General features: G+C 44.1%; 2 protein-coding genes across 3 annotated transcripts in view; one reads left to right on the top strand and one right to left on the bottom strand.

The window, feature by feature from the left end:
• LOC139735288 (potassium channel subfamily K member 18-like) overlaps positions 1-15,824 on the top strand; it is a 110,867-nt gene that overhangs the window by 67,253 nt on the left and 27,790 nt on the right. Inside the window, exon 1 of one of the 2 annotated variants that reach the window (XM_071646044.1) lies at positions 1,327-2,493. The exons of the other annotated variant lie outside the window; for it this stretch is intronic. Coding sequence (XP_071502145.1) covers positions 1,896-2,493 — 598 coding nt within the window. The 5' untranslated portion in view covers positions 1,327-1,895. Of the gene's footprint in view, positions 1-1,326; positions 2,494-15,824 lie in introns of those variants that run through there. 2 annotated transcript variants of the gene reach the window in all.
• Positions 12,955-14,028, bottom strand: LOC139735293 (paraneoplastic antigen Ma3-like). Its single transcript, XM_071646049.1, has one exon. It carries the CDS (start codon positions 14,026-14,028, stop codon positions 12,955-12,957), a length of 1,074 nt encoding a protein of 357 aa, XP_071502150.1.

The raw sequence follows: 15,824 nt of genomic DNA, 5'->3' as shown, positions 1-15,824 counted from the left end.
TGATATTTTTTTTTTTGTGTCGATGTAGTTGAAATTATTCCAACTGGGATAGTTTAATGGCTGATATATAAGAAACACAAAGGCATCACAAATATCCATCTTCTATCATTCATTAATCTTTCATTGGATTATTTCATATTTTCCATTATCCGTTTTCCATTTCCAAATCAAGAGAATTATGCAATTCTTTCCAAATCAAGAGAATTGTGCAATTATGCAATTACAATTATGCAAATATCATAATCCTAGCTGTTTCAATTCCCCATGGAATAAGCAACCAAAATCAGAAGCATGCGGTGCATTCTAAACCACATGCCATGGTCCTGATATTACCATCGAATATGTAGGAGTATTCTATTATCGGAATACGAATCTTTCGTAATCACTTGAAAGCATAACCAAGATTACCATGCTTCTGACAATTTGTCTGACCGGTCGTGAAAAAAAAAGAAGCTTCTTACTGATCACATTCAGGTCACATTACATCGCACATTACGTTCACATTGAACAACAAAAACAACAAAAATGAAACAGTCGTCATGCTTCTTTATATGATGTACTCAAAATACGCGACGAATTAGAGATGGAGGATATGTCATCATGTCACAGTATATTTTCAAATATGTCTTGATGAGTATGAAAGTAACTGGCTCCCTTTGTGCGCCATTTCCAAAAAGCGTATCATGCTTGTGTGTATGTGTGTGTGTGTGTGTGTGTGTGTGTGACGGGTTTGTGGTCATGGGGGGGGGGGGGGGGGGGGGGCGGGAGGGAGGTTACAAAGCTTATACCATTGCCCGGCCCGAAGGAATAATTGGAATGCTTCCAGCTTGATGCCAGTCTAGTGACACTCGCAACATGAAAGTCGGCGTGGGAAGGGCCTCGTTTGTGGCAGTGTCTCTCCGGCGCTCTCCGCGGCGCGTGTCAGTCCTATTCGTCAGGCCCGCGAACTGTGACATTTTGCTCGTTGGGAGGGATGGTGTATCTCCTTCTTCGCCGAGTATTCGATGCATTGGGTAATTGGAGCCCTGAATACCACCAAGGCTGGCAACTGCCTTCTGGCTGCGCCACAATACCCAACCGTCTCATCTTCCCCAAATTTCCCCCTTCCAAACAAGCGAGGAGGGAATAACTATGTAATGCGCTGTCCTCGATTGGATATTTGCATTCGCATCTCATCGCGTTGCGCCATCACAATTCCAGAGATGTTTTGTGTTATTCCAAGCTGTGTGGTTGGCTTAGAGTCGTTTTGAGCACCTCGACTCTCGATGCAGCATCTGTGATTCTTCCTCACGAGCGCGCGCGCCAAGCCCTGTATCTCTTTTCCGCGCCACTCATGAAGACATCAATCACTTTAGTGTGGGATTTAATGAGCTGTGAGAAGTTTCGGCGCATCACCTCCTAGTCCGTCTCCCGCCCGCAGAAAGTTTCCCTGCGTCAGTCTCAAAAGATCGTCTGGTAGGAGGAGACAGACACTGTTTCTCTTCGGTATGCCAAGGAGCAAGAAATTGACGCGGATGATTTTTTTGAGCGTTTCGTCCCTCATCGGCTTGTGTTTACCTGCGCTACCAACTATGTTTGTAATAATGGAACCGGGTATGGTACGAGAAGACTTTCACTGATCGATTACGCAACTTTGGATGGAGACTCGATTTATGCCCTTTTCATTTGCGCTTGTTCTTCATCGCGAAATTGATTCAACCAGTAACGGGAAATTAATGTCTCAAAGACAATCCTTTACAGAACACGAATGAAAAAAATATCTAGTATGTTCATCGACAGAGAGAGTCCATAACATACTCTCTACTCTGCTTCGGACACAAGTGTGGTAAATGTTTTGAAAAGCTATAAGTTAAAATTCTATTACCACGTGGAAAGAAAACAACATACAAACAAACATGGGAGATTATTTCGAGCCCCCCAGCGGCGAGTACAGTCTGGAGAGAGTGAACCACACTCCAAGAGGGATAGAATTCGTCCCACCAAACGTTGAGGACTACAATCTTACCCCTCATGCCCCTCCGTATGACGAGGCGACGGGGGACTATCCGGTGGATGGTGAGTACAGCGATCAGGAAGACGAGGAGGAGGAGGAAGAGGAGGAACAACCACCTGCTTTTCCACCCGAGCCATCGATGCTGCGTATAGTACTACATCACTGTCTGACCAATGGTGGTCTGATAATCTTCCTCATCGCGTATACATGTATGGGCGCCGTCGTCTTCCAGCGCCTCGAGGGTCCCGCCGAGGAGAACGCCGTGGAGACCACGCGACTGGAGCGCCTCGATCACCGGAACCTGTTCCTCCGCAAGATGAAGAACATCTCGCACTGGGCCGATGTGGACGAGAGCCAGTGGTGGAGGAGGGCGAGCAGGCACCTCAAGGGGTACGAGGACGAGCTGGACGTGGTCGTGCTGAGGGACAAGGAAAAGTTCCAGTCCAGCTGGAACTTCTATGGCTCCATGTTTTTTGCCACCACCATCCTCACAACGATAGGTAAGGCTCATCACACTCTACATAACAATTATCAACAAGAAGTGCGAATGCTACCGGTAGCACTGTTAAGAGTATACCAAACAATATAAAAGACACACATTAAACATATTGACATACACCTATAGTGCCTACTCGGACAGCACTGCGCATCATTTCACGACAGAACCAAATGTACCATGAATTTACAATTCCAAAAGGTTCCTCTTCATTTCATTCATAATTATGCTCTAGTGGGCCAATCAGAGAGATTTCCAACCTCATAATGTTTGTCTTTCTGTTTGGCTTTGTTGGCAGTCACTAGTTGTGTGACACTAAACACAAACACAACTAGCAAGTTTCTTCTACAGCATTGTATCATTCGAGCACAACACACTATCTCTGCCGACATTTTCCAGACCCTTTGGTAAACAGATCCCATTAGTCGGTGTCGGAAACAGTCAGTCACACCATCCGCGACCTGTCTTTTGCACAAGGTCCTGGCGCTCGGTTTTAGGTGAAGGTCAGATGCAAGCCGTGCTCCCTGCAATGGCATTTGAGTCCACTTTGAAGAGCAGCCGAACAAGAGAAGGGCGTGAAACATTTCTTACATAACGAGTAGTACTGATTGAAGGCTGCGGTGCGGAAGGGGGTAACTGAGTGTGTCCTTACGATGAGCGGCTTAGCTGTACGTTTTTAAATGCGAACAATTTTATGAGCTCATCCAGAGGTGTAAGGCTTTGGAATTGCCGCCGATCAGTCACACTTCATATTCTGCGGCAGACTGTGGTTTAAGATAATCTTTCCTTAGCACGTACTTTCTTAGGCTATTTTGAGTGGGATTTATAGTTTTTAGGTAAGCCGTGGAAAAAATCATTCGAGATTGAAGTTTCTTCGAGTAACGTTGACGCTGTAAATAAACCCCTCGTGTCAGTTTCAATACACATTTTGTTCAAATGGCAAGTGTGCAAATGACAAGTGTGCCAAGTTATCTATTTCAGATCAGATCTTTGAGGTCACGGTGGAAATGCATAACAAATATGTTAGCAGTATGTTAGTTGAAGGGAAATTGAACACATGAGTTTGCAGGAATGCCGAACGAAAGGAGTGAGGTCGATGAAGTGATTGAAGAAAGGATGTATGGAGAGTGTATCAACATATAAATGACATTGGACATCAGATAAGGACTGCTGATATATTTTTATATTTCAATATCAGCAGTTGATCAGGGAAGAATGTGGCCTCAATGTTACTTGATACAGAGCCATAACTGGTGCCGAAGTTATATTGACAAGGGATATTCTCCAACCAGAAAAAAAAAACATTTCGCTGCAGAGCGTGGGACTCATTGTCAGAAAAAAGAAAGAAAGATGAGAGTTGTGAACGTTACATACGTATGTAAATTCGCACAAACATGCGTAAACATATACATAATTATGCAAACGTATATATCATATTGATACATGAACTTATGCAATGAACATTTTGCGTGCCTTCCTATTTGGCTTAAGATGATTAGCTTAAACATAACAAGTATTTCATGAATAAATGTGATCCATATTATGTTTTATAAAAGTCGTCTTCGTAAACATTCTCAGCCATTTTATCATCAGTGATCGCTTAATGGAAGCATGAGTCATGCATCTCACTCGCCTTGTTCCAGTGTCTAGCGAATAAAGAATACGTTTCTATAGTGAACCTTTCGTTTTCACCCTGAAGAAAGCAAAAATATATGTGCCCAATGGAATGTCTACTGAGATGCAACCTCCCTTGTCAGAGTTGGCAACAAAACCTCTCTATCAAAAGATATATCGTACTCAAGGTAAATACGTTAATGGGCCACGAGTGATGCATTAAAGATTTTAAGATCTAGTCTGTGTCTATACCTCGTCTACTCACAGTCATTTGGCTTCAATTTGAAATGCTTACGTAAGCAGCCTTTCTTTTTTCACTGTCGATAAGGTAATGCATTAATGGTCGTAATGACAAGATGACGTCAAGAGAACAGAAACGGAGGAATGCGTAAGAAGAGATGATTGGAAAGAGATATGAAATTTTGATATATGTCATCTATAGAAGATATGAAAGTAGTTTTATCATTGCATCACAAAGTCATGCAGACAAACATACTAATGACATCTGGTGAGACGCATTGGCATACTAGCGACATTTAGTGAGCTTTAGATATGCGACGCGAACGCTAAGACGACGCAGCCTCACGGGTTGAACAATGGAAACATCTGCCTCGCGCATGTGCAGAACACCATTTTAGCATAAAAATGTCGTATTTAGAGTTCGCGTCGCAGATCTAAATCTCGCTATCATCAGTTCAAACATAAACGCATGAGAGAGGAAGCAAGGTATAACAACATATTCTTGATGTATTTTACCCTCTTAGGTTAAAGCACTATGACTTCAGAATAACATTTAGATCCCACACCATTAGCTGACAATGGCGATGGCAGAGTTGACGGATCATAACCAGCTGATAACTTTCTTTCAATTTTGTATGATAGACTTCGTTTACTAGAACACGAAGAGCCTTGTGTTTATTACCAAGATGTCGCACTCTCCAATTGATATACCTCATAGAAGTTTTCATTTTGTAAAATATTTGTGGTCGGATGACACTGGACGTCGGGTGAATCTTAATTACGGGGTAATTGGCCAAACTACTGTCTAATGATTTCCCTTCATGCTGCGTTTGTATCGGCATGCTGCAGTTGAAGACGGTCATCAGAATGTAGTCACGTGAGTTTTGAGTCCTGGTTTCAACGGCCCTGCCTCCCCCTTTTTGTAGGGCATGCTTGGATTTCGGCATTCGCTGAAACTAATCCGAGTAGTTTATCCATTAAAAGTTCACCTGTATTTCAGTGAAAGCTGGAAAGATATTTAAGTCATTAACATTTTAGCCCCACGATAGAGCTAAGGAAGAATTGATCTTTTGATTCCGGCTTAACATTGTCAGATGGTCACCTCTTCAGTCGCTAATGTTGAAATGCGATTAACTAGGTACGAAATATACTGTGGAACGGAACAGATAGGAACAAGTGACCAGAATATTAACGGTCATTTTGCTTTTAATGCAAACTTATACCACTATTTATGACTATACACGTTTTATTTGATGACCTTTCTTGATTGAACTATAAAAAACAAAACTTGATCTGGATACGTTTCTTCTTCCTTTTCTTTTGCTGAAATTTGATAAATCAATCGATGGAAAGTTGTCATTCGTGTAAACATTGGCTTTTTTGCTGTTGTATTTATTTGCTCGTTTTCTTTTACCAATTGCCTAACTCGACAGGATCAAGGGAATCATCGCATAATGTTGTAAACACTCCTCAGCATGAATATGTCAGAAGCCTTTTCAATGTATCATACCTCAACAAATGCTATAGTGGGCTCCTTTTGTACAAACCTTACAAAAGTTTGTTTCTTTGTGTGTTCAAAGATGAAAATGTTGCAGCGACGCAATTCACCCATCAAAATTTACCGTCTTCTTTTTTTCTTTTTTCTTTTTTTTTTTTGCAGAAAAGAAATCAACACTTTACGATTGCTTTTTCTATCTGTAGATATACATGTTGTATACTCCCGGTATTATATACTATAATTATATTCTATACTTCTAACCTAAAAAAAAAGAGAAAAGAATAGAAAGCTTGAATCTTTTACCGAAAAAATTAATAACAGAGATAATCGAAGGAATATCATTTTGTATCAATCAAATAAAACAGTGACCTAAGATCGATGTATTTCTAATAAATACCGACATATGACTAAAAACTGATGCAAAGGAGTTAAATTACCAGATATTTAAATGTCAATGTGTCACAGGTTAATTCATAACCTGGCCCAGTTCGGGTTTTAGATTACTCACAGGAGATTTGATAACAGAAACTACATAAATAAAACAATCTTCACACAATCATCTTTGGTGCCAGATTCTTCTGCAAAGATATTAATTTATTTTATCTCACTCTCGACCGCAGTGTCGAGTTGAGTAAAATATAATGACACCTTGGTATGTGAATGAAAGTATGGCTCAATGTACACAACTGAGTTTACACAATATTATCCACTGTTACTTCAATTTAACACAGTTATTAACAATTGACGTTCACAACTGAGGGTGGTTGACAATATAAACTTCTCTTCGGACAAGTCAGCTCAGTCGACCAGGGTGGAGAGCGTTGCCTTGGCGACGGGACAGAATAGTGGAGACCCACAGTGCTACACTCGAAACCAGTCAGAAATCAGGGGGGTGGCTGTTTCGGGAAGATAATACACCAGCTATGAGAGCTATTCACTGTTCAAAATTTAGGGATCTTTGACAGCATGTGAAAAGGCGTCTGCACTCGCTGGTGTCAGAATGTGCTCTCCTATTGTATAATGTCTTGGTTGACAACATTTAATGCTTTACAAACTTGCAGGATAAAAGTAACTCTGAAAAAATAAGTTATACAGCTGAAAATCATTCTACGCAACTAACATGACCAAACTCCTCTTTTTCCACAATCTCCTCTTTTTCTCAGTTTTTTCCACTTTCTCCGGCCGAGAAGAGAGAGAGAGAGACCCAAGGCCGAACATTCCACATTATTTACGGTGGACAGCTTGACCACCACCAGGGTAAAGAGGGGAAGAGAGAGGAGGAGAGAGAGAGAGGGAGAGAATGGAAAAGCTAGGCAAGGGGGATTTTGGTTAACATCACCAGCCGGAGTCATGGCAGAGGTGCACATTAAAGGCTCGATGTCATTAAAGGGCAGCCTGAGCATTCACACTTCAAACTGTCACAATCTACAGCGCTTGGCTTTTACAACATTCTCCGATATGCATAACTTTATGATATCATCGTACTTGACATACATCAACTGGTATATGGTTTATTAACATGCACTACCGCATCATTTAACAGTCCATGTTTAATTTCTCTTCTGTTGTCCTACAAATAGTACAATGTAACAATTTACACTATAGAGTAAGTGATCATTCCTTGTGTCACTGTTCACCATAAACTACCTCAACAATTAAATAGCCATCACCGGGGTTACATGTGTATCTGGCTATTTAAAACAACTGCAATTGTATAACTGCTGTAGATCATTAATTATGAAATACAATGTTATAAACTTGCAAATCTGCAAATGCTATATACATTAAAGTTGGTTTGTCAGAATGACAAATTACACGTCTTGAAATGACTTGTCACAGTCCTACTTTCAGATTAACTTGTAAGTATTATTCTTCTGAAAGGTGGTAAGACACATATCCCACATGAAATCATTGCTTAATCACTGGAAAGATCAGTAGTGATCTGGAAATGTATACAACCTATACAAGGTGGTAATCCGATACAAAGTGGGCAACATTACCAATGAAACAAGGATAATTCAAGCTTACCTGTTTCGGGAAGATAATACACCAGCTATGAGAGCTATTCACTGTTCAAAATTTAGGGATCTTTGACAGCATGTGAAAAGGCGTCTGCACTCGCTGGTGTCAGAATGTGCTCTCAGTGAGTGAGAGCAATCTCTTCCCTAAAACGGGCAAAACCACTGGTTTATAGAAACAGCTGCTAGGCTGAGCCTCACCCTTACATTCCAACGTTTAGGGTTGGGGGTCATTCTTGGTAATGATGTAACATACTTGACGAGAGTTGAAAGCTTTATACTCATATGGATGGAGAGGGGGGAGGGGGTTCTCCTTCCATCTACAATAATAATGTGCGGGGAAACTGCACATAAACATGCGATCAAAAAGTATGTATACACAATTAATGCATTTTGTATAACATTTTAAAAAAAAGGTTGGGGTAGAATGTTTAATGCTATTCCTACAATATACTCAATATCAACAAGATGAATTAAGTCAATCCATATTCCTGAACCATATTTGTCAACAGCGAGGGAACAGGACCTGACATTTTCCCCTCCTAGAATCATGTCGTCCCGACATGACGCTATGGAAGTAAGTAAGCATGAAGCAAGGCAAGACTCTGCTTTTGCAAAGCCAACTGCTCTTCAATGAGCTTGACTTTCCTACTCCCCAGAGTGCCATACCAAAGTCGGTCAGGTGGAACCCGACGCCTTGAAGACCGTCTAGGAGGTATGGGTTGTTCTTCCGCTACATCGGACTGGGTTGACGGCAATGACTCATCTTCCGATGTGTCATCCGTAGCTTCATGTTCAATGGTTTCCTCTGCCTCGCCTACATCAGTCACTTCGGGTAATTCTTCTTCAGGCTCCCTCTGTTCAGGTATGAATTCCCCGGCATGAGGATTCAAGATGGGAGTGGGCTGGTCTGGTTTACTAATGGATAGACGTCGGCGGGGAGCCGGGGTTGGACGAGTTTCAATGACAACAGGGTCCAAAATATCCTGTATTACAATGTCCGAGTGGGTAGATGAATCATCAGGGACACGAGATGGCTGAGGGTTCTTAGCAGCTAGTCGCTTGGATGTCCTGGGCCGTGGCGTCGGTGCTGGTCTTGGGGGTGTGACAGGGATGTCTCGTTCAGATGGAAGGAAACCACATGGGAGGAGAAGGTTTCTATGGAGTGTACGTTCAGGGCCATCATCGTCCATCGGCTTAACGACATAAACAGGCATGTCAGCACTGATTCGCCGAATGATGCGATATTGTTTACTCCTCCACCGGTCTGCCAGTTTGTGTTTGCCCTTGAGGCCAACGTTCTTCACCAATACTCTGTCTCCAACAGCCAGGGCATGGTCCCGAACAGACACGTCATGACGCTTCTTCTGGTAGGCCGCATTTTTCTGGGCTTGGGTAGCAGCAAGCTTATGGGCTTGGTTTAAGCGACGGCGCAGGTCTTGGATGTACTTGTGGTGGGACTTGGCGGAGGCTTGCGGCTTGGTGATGCCAAACTGCACATCAATGGGCAGACGGGGCTCTCTCCCAAACATGAGCATGTAGGGTGATGCACCCGTAGAAGTGTGTCTCGTGCAATTGTACGCGTGCACTAGGGGTCTAACATAGAGCCGCCACTGCTGCTTCTTGTCGTCCTCAAGGGTGCCAAGCATGTTGATAAGGGTCTGGTTGAACCTTTCTACTTGGCCATTCCCCTGAGGATGGTAGGGAGTCGTCCTGGATTTACGGATGCCAGCCAGTTGGCACAGCTCCGAAATAAGGCTGGCTTCAAAATCTCTCCCCTGGTCGGAGTGCAGCCTCTCAGGAAATCCGTAATGGATGAAAAATTGTTCCCACAGCACTCTTGCAACAGTCTTGGCCGTCTGATCTTTGGTTGGATATGCTTGCGCATAACGGGTGAAATGATCAGTTATGACTAGTATGTTGGAAGTATTCTTGTTGTCTGGCTCCAAGGACAGGAAATCCATGCATACTAGTTCCATGGGGGCAGTCGTTGTAATATTAACTAGGGGTGCTGCTCTCTGGGCTCTCTGCTTCCGTTGCACACACCTCTCGCAAGTACGACATCTGTGCTCTACTTCCGCATCCATACGCGGCCAGTAGAATCTGGATCTAAGGAGGTCGAAGGTCCTCTCTTGTCCCAGGTGGCCAACGTCATCATGGAGAAGGCGAAACGCTTCTGCTCGATGGCTACGTGGTAGAACGAGTTGTCTTACGCGGTTGCCTCGAGGGGCGGCGCTCACCTTGTATAATACACCGTCGTCCATTTGGAGGTTTTCACGATGCCGCAGGATCACTCTGGCTTCCTCTGCCATCTCTGATTTCATCTTCGTTGTTAGAGGAGTGCCACTCTCTATGAACTCGATGACTTGGCGGATGGGGTCATCTTCTAGCTGCAGCCTTCTCCAGTCTGCAGGACTTAAGCTTGGTAATGCAGTTTCTCCTAAGCCGCCTGAAGCAAACTCATCAGGAATGGCCCCTTCTGAATCAGTAATGACATCCACTAGGGCACACCCTCCACCATCATTCTCTGCATCTTCACCCTCAGTGTCCTGGCCAGAAATGCTGAATTCATGACTCTGACAGACTGCTTGGAATGCCTTTTGTGAACAGATACCACCACTAGGGTCTCTGAGGCGTTCTTGGAGTCTGAATATCTTCTCTTGTGTGCTCGTGAATTCCTCGTCATCCCTGAGAGAAGCTTGCGGTATTCTGGACAAGGCATCTGCATCTGCGTTTGTCTTGCCAGGCCTATACTTGAGTGTGAAGTCAAAGTTAGCCAGAGCTGCCAACCAACGATGGCTTGTCGCATCAAGCTTTGCCGATGAAAGAACGTAGGTGAGAGGGTTGTTATCTGTCACTACGGTGAATGTGGCACCATGGAGGTAGTCTATGAACTTCTCAGTGACGGCCCACTTCACAGCCAGAAATTCTAGCTTGTGAGCCGGGTAGTTGGCCTCACTCTTGGAGAGTCCCCTGCTAGCGTAGGCTATGGGCCGCTCCTTCCCATCCACTTGCTGATAGAGCGCAGCACCTAGCCCACTCGTGCTTGCATCCGTATGAAGGATAAAGGGTGCAGTATAATCTGCAAAAGCAAGGATGGGGGCTGAGGTGAGCATTTCCTTCAGTTTGCTGAAAGCACTCTGGCATTGTGAGTTCCAGTTCTCACCAAAGGGCGTTGTTGGTTTGGGCCTCATGGCTAGTGGTGCCTTTGTTGGCTTCCTCCCCCTCCTTCTGATAGGGTCGTAGTCTTTCATCAAGTCGTGGAGTGGTTTTGCAATTCGGCTATATTCGGGAATGAAACGCCGATAGTATCCAGTGAAGCCCAAAAAGGACTTCAACTCTCTAGCTGTTGCAGGAGTTGGCCACTGCTGGACGGCAGACACCTTGTCAGGGCTGGTGCTCACTCCCTCCTTGGAGATCACGTGTCCTAGACATTTAACTGAGGTTTGAGCAAAACAGCACTTCTCCAAGTTGAGTTTGAGGCCGAATTCTCTAAGCCTGGTGAAGACCTTTTCGAGGCGGGTGAGGTGCTCGTCAAATGTGGCGGAGAAGACCAACAAGTCGTCAAGATACACCAGCACATCTGTCATAGCCATGTCTCCCATGCATTTTTCCATCAAACGCTGGAATGTGGCTGGGGCATTCGTTATTCCTGGGGGCATCCTGTTAAACTCGTAAAAGCCAAGAGGGCACCAGAAGGCTGTCTTTGCTTTGTCCTCTTCCGCCATTTCCACTTGGTAATATCCAGATTTAAGGTCCAGTGTTGAGAACCAGACTGCTCCAGATAGGGTGTGGAGGGTATCTTCTATCTTTGGTATGTTGTATTGATCCCGTACTGTCCTGCTGTTCAACTTCCTGTAATCTATACAGAGCCTCAAGTCGCCATTCTTTTTCCTAACGAGGACAATTGGTGATGCAAATGAGCTTTGCGAATCACGGATGATCCCTTTGTCCTTGAGCTCTTGTAAATGGCGACGAGTATCTGCATAATCCGCAGGAGGAATACGCCTGGAACTCTCACGAAATGGAGCATCATCTGTCAGGCGGATTTGATGTTTGACTGCTGATGTGCGGCCAATATCCAGGTCGTCTCTAGAGAACACATCTTGATAGGACTGGAGCAGCTTGGCTAAGCGTTGTTTGTCAGCTTCGCCAATCTCAGTAGCATCACATCCTACTGGAGGAGGAAAAGGCTGGGGTTCTTGGGGAGCACTAGTTTCTAATTGGTCTATTAGAACTTCAGCAGTATGAACCGTAGCGATAATCGATCCTCCTGGAATTTCAATGTCATGCTGAGATGTATTGGTGACGATTACATCCACGTCACTGTTGGGATCTTGAGGCAAAGTAATCACGCTCCTTCTGATCAGCAATCCAGCTGGTGGAAAACATCCTTCTCCTTCTTCAATCATGACGGTTGGGGAGGATTGGAGAGGAGTTTCGACAACACCTGTAACCACTTTGGTCTCGCCTGCCTTCATGTGAACACTCACCTTGTTGGGGAGTCGTACTGCTGGTGGCTGAATATCCGGAACACCATTGGATGTTGCATCCAGCTGGTGAAATGCTGAAGTGAGGGCGTTATTCACCTTCATGGTCTGTAGGAAATTTGCTCCCATCTTCTGCTTGCAGCCTTCAAGCATCCTTCGCACTACATTGGTATTGGTGCCCATGAGGAGGGGTGCTTTCTCACTGCCGTCTCTTGTAGGGGTTACCAGTGCTAAGGTGGTTGTCTCCACCTCAACACCGGCTTTGTCTGCTGGGAAGTGCAAGTGGATTTCAATGTACCCTATGTAGGGTATTTTGGTACCACCTGCACCAACCACAAGCAAGTTGTCGAGAGGCTCCAGGGGGCGATGTTTTAGATGTTTATGGTAAAACATCTCAGACACACAGGTTACCTGAGAGCCGGTATCCATCAGACACTCACAAGAAATCCCATCAACCTCCACCGTGACTATGGGTTGATCACCCACAAGTGAGGAAGGCAGAATTTGGGATCCCACTTTAGTGGGAGATTGATGAGATTGATCTTGGACTGTCTTGACTCGCCCTGTGGGACGTCTTCTTCTCCTTCTGGCCACCTGTTGTCCCACTACTGGTGGCCGCCATCGTTTCCCTGACCCGCAAACCTCTCTGCCATTTTCTTTTGTACCCTCGTAGGATTCGTCTCATTGGTGCATTGATCAAGGCGATGTCCTGGTTCCCCGCAGTTGTAACAGATCAATGGGAAACGACGTCCGCGGGGTGGGCGTGTAGGGGGCGCTCTGGAGGATTGAGGATCTTGCTTATCCTTCACCTGCAATTGTTGTTGGAGGGTCACTACAAGATCCTCGAGTTGCTTCATCTTGATGGCAATGGGGTTGCTATCAGAATCCTTATCCTCACGCTCCACTGACTGCGCTTGCACGTGGGCAGCTCTCTTGGCTGGCTTTGCAGCTGCCTTCCTTCGTTCCTCTTTCTCCATTTGTTTCTGCTCCTCTGTCCGGACCTCATGGAGAAGCTGAACAAAGCTAAGAGGCAGGTCTCGGCCCCGAAGGTCCAAGGCCACGAGCAGAGCATCATTATATAAGCAGCCCCTTAGGAACTGACTTGTACGGAATTTGCTGGTTCTCGATTTTTCTATAGCTCCCCGATCTTCGGCCTTTGTAATCCGGTCTTGGAGGCGGACCAAAAACTCTGATGCAGTCTCCCCATCGTATTGGAAACATGAACACACCTGCAGGTACAGCTCCTCTGCATCAGCAGTTGTCCCGTACGCCTTCTCTAACCCCTCTACGCACTCTCTTGCTGTTGCCCCAGCCCCTAAAGCCCAGACAACCTTGCTTGCCGGGGGAAGGAGGGCCTCCACGATCCTTGACAGCTTTTCGGGCTCCGACAAGTCCGTGTCGTCCACCAGCTGCTGAGCCGGCCGTCTCCACGTGTCAAAATCTAATTCCCCATTGGGGACAGGAAGTTTCCCGGAGAATATCCGCAGGCGCCGCCTATTGACTGAAGACGACGACACAACATGCCTCACGATAGATTCGGGAACTGTGGTTGGGGCAGGACTGGAATCTTTAGGGGGCTCTTTCGTTGTGGGTTTTATCCCCAGGGATTTTGTAAGGTCCTCTAATGTTTTACCCTGGGAAGCTAAGAACTTTTCCAATTCATCATTGAATTCGGCCATTCTAACGCTGTGATTACTGCCAAGAACTTAAAATATAGAAAAAGTGATTGAAAATTACTATTGAGTGGCAATCAACAGTGATTGTTCTCGCATTCCATGAAAGAAACAATAAAAAAATCAAAATAACATCCAATGAACAGGGGATATAAAAAAAATGATTGAGCGTTTAAGCATACACAAAAATTATACAATCATACAACGAAAGGGATGCTCAATTGTTCAAAAATACAAGCAGTTCTTAAAACTTTGTTCAAACAATAATTGGGGTGAACAAAAAAATTGTACCTAAATTAATTCAAACCAATTAAATTTCTTTACTTAACTCAATTACATCCGGGCAGTGCCTCCATTTTTGTCACAGGTTAATTCATAACCTGGCCCAGTTCGGGTTTTAGATTACTCACAGGAGATTTGATAACAGAAACTACATAAATAAAACAATCTTCACACAATCATCTTTGGTGCCAGATTCTTCTGCAAAGATATTAATTTATTTTATCTCACTCTCGACCGCAGTGTCGAGTTGAGTAAAATATAATGACACCTTGGTATGTGAATGAAAGTATGGCTCAATGTACACAACTGAGTTTACACAATATTATCCACTGTTACTTCAATTTAACACAGTTATTAACAATTGACGTTCACAACTGAGGGTGGTTGACAATATAAACTTCTCTTCGGACAAGTCAGCTCAGTCGACCAGGGTGGAGAGCGTTGCCTTGGCGACGGGACAGAATAGTGGAGACCCACAGTGCTACACTCGAAACCAGTCAGAAATCAGGGGGGTGGCTGTTTCGGGAAGATAATACACCAGCTATGAGAGCTATTCACTGTTCAAAATTTAGGGATCTTTGACAGCATGTGAAAAGGCGTCTGCACTCGCTGGTGTCAGAATGTGCTCTCCTATTGTATAATGTCTTGGTTGACAACATTTAATGCTTTACAAACTTGCAGGATAAAAGTAACTCTGAAAAAATAAGTTATACAGCTGAAAATCATTCTACGCAACTAACATGACCAAACTCCTCTTTTTCCACAATCTCCTCTTTTTCTCAGTTTTTTCCACTTTCTCCGGCCGAGAAGAGAGAGAGAGAGACCCAAGGCCGAACATTCCACATTATTTACGGTGGACAGCTTGACCACCACCAGGGTAAAGAGGGGAAGAGAGAGGAGGAGAGAGAGAGAGGGAGAGAATGGAAAAGCTAGGCAAGGGGGATTTTGGTTAACATCACCAGCCGGAGTCATGGCAGAGGTGCACATTAAAGGCTCGATGTCATTAAAGGGCAGCCTGAGCATTCACACTTCAAACTGTCACAATCTACAGCGCTTGGCTTTTACAACATTCTCCGATATGCATAACTTTATGATATCATCGTACTTGACATACATCAACTGGTATATGGTTTATTAACATGCACTACCGCATCATTTAACAGTCCATGTTTAATTTCTCTTCTGTTGTCCTACAAATAGTACAATGTAACAATTTACACTATAGAGTAAGTGATCATTCCTTGTGTCACTGTTCACCATAAACTACCTCAACAATTAAATAGCCATCACCGGGGTTACATGTGTATCTGGCTATTTAAAACAACTGCAATTGTATAACTGCTGTAGATCATTAATTATGAAATACAATGTTATAAACTTGCAAATCTGCAAATGCTATATACATTAAAGTTGGTTTGTCAGAATGACAAATTACACGTCTTGAAATGACTTGTCACAGTCCTACTTTCAGATTAACTTGTAAGTATTATTCTTCTGAAAGGTGGTAAGACACATATCCC

Source organism: Diadema antillarum, unplaced genomic scaffold, assembly GCF_040938485.1.
Source record: "Diadema antillarum isolate AM-2024a unplaced genomic scaffold, OU_Dant_1.0 seq00000569_RagTag, whole genome shotgun sequence".
Lineage (NCBI taxonomy): Eukaryota > Metazoa > Echinodermata > Echinoidea > Diadematoida > Diadematidae > Diadema > Diadema antillarum.
This window is presented reverse-complemented; position numbering and strand designations above follow the sequence as displayed.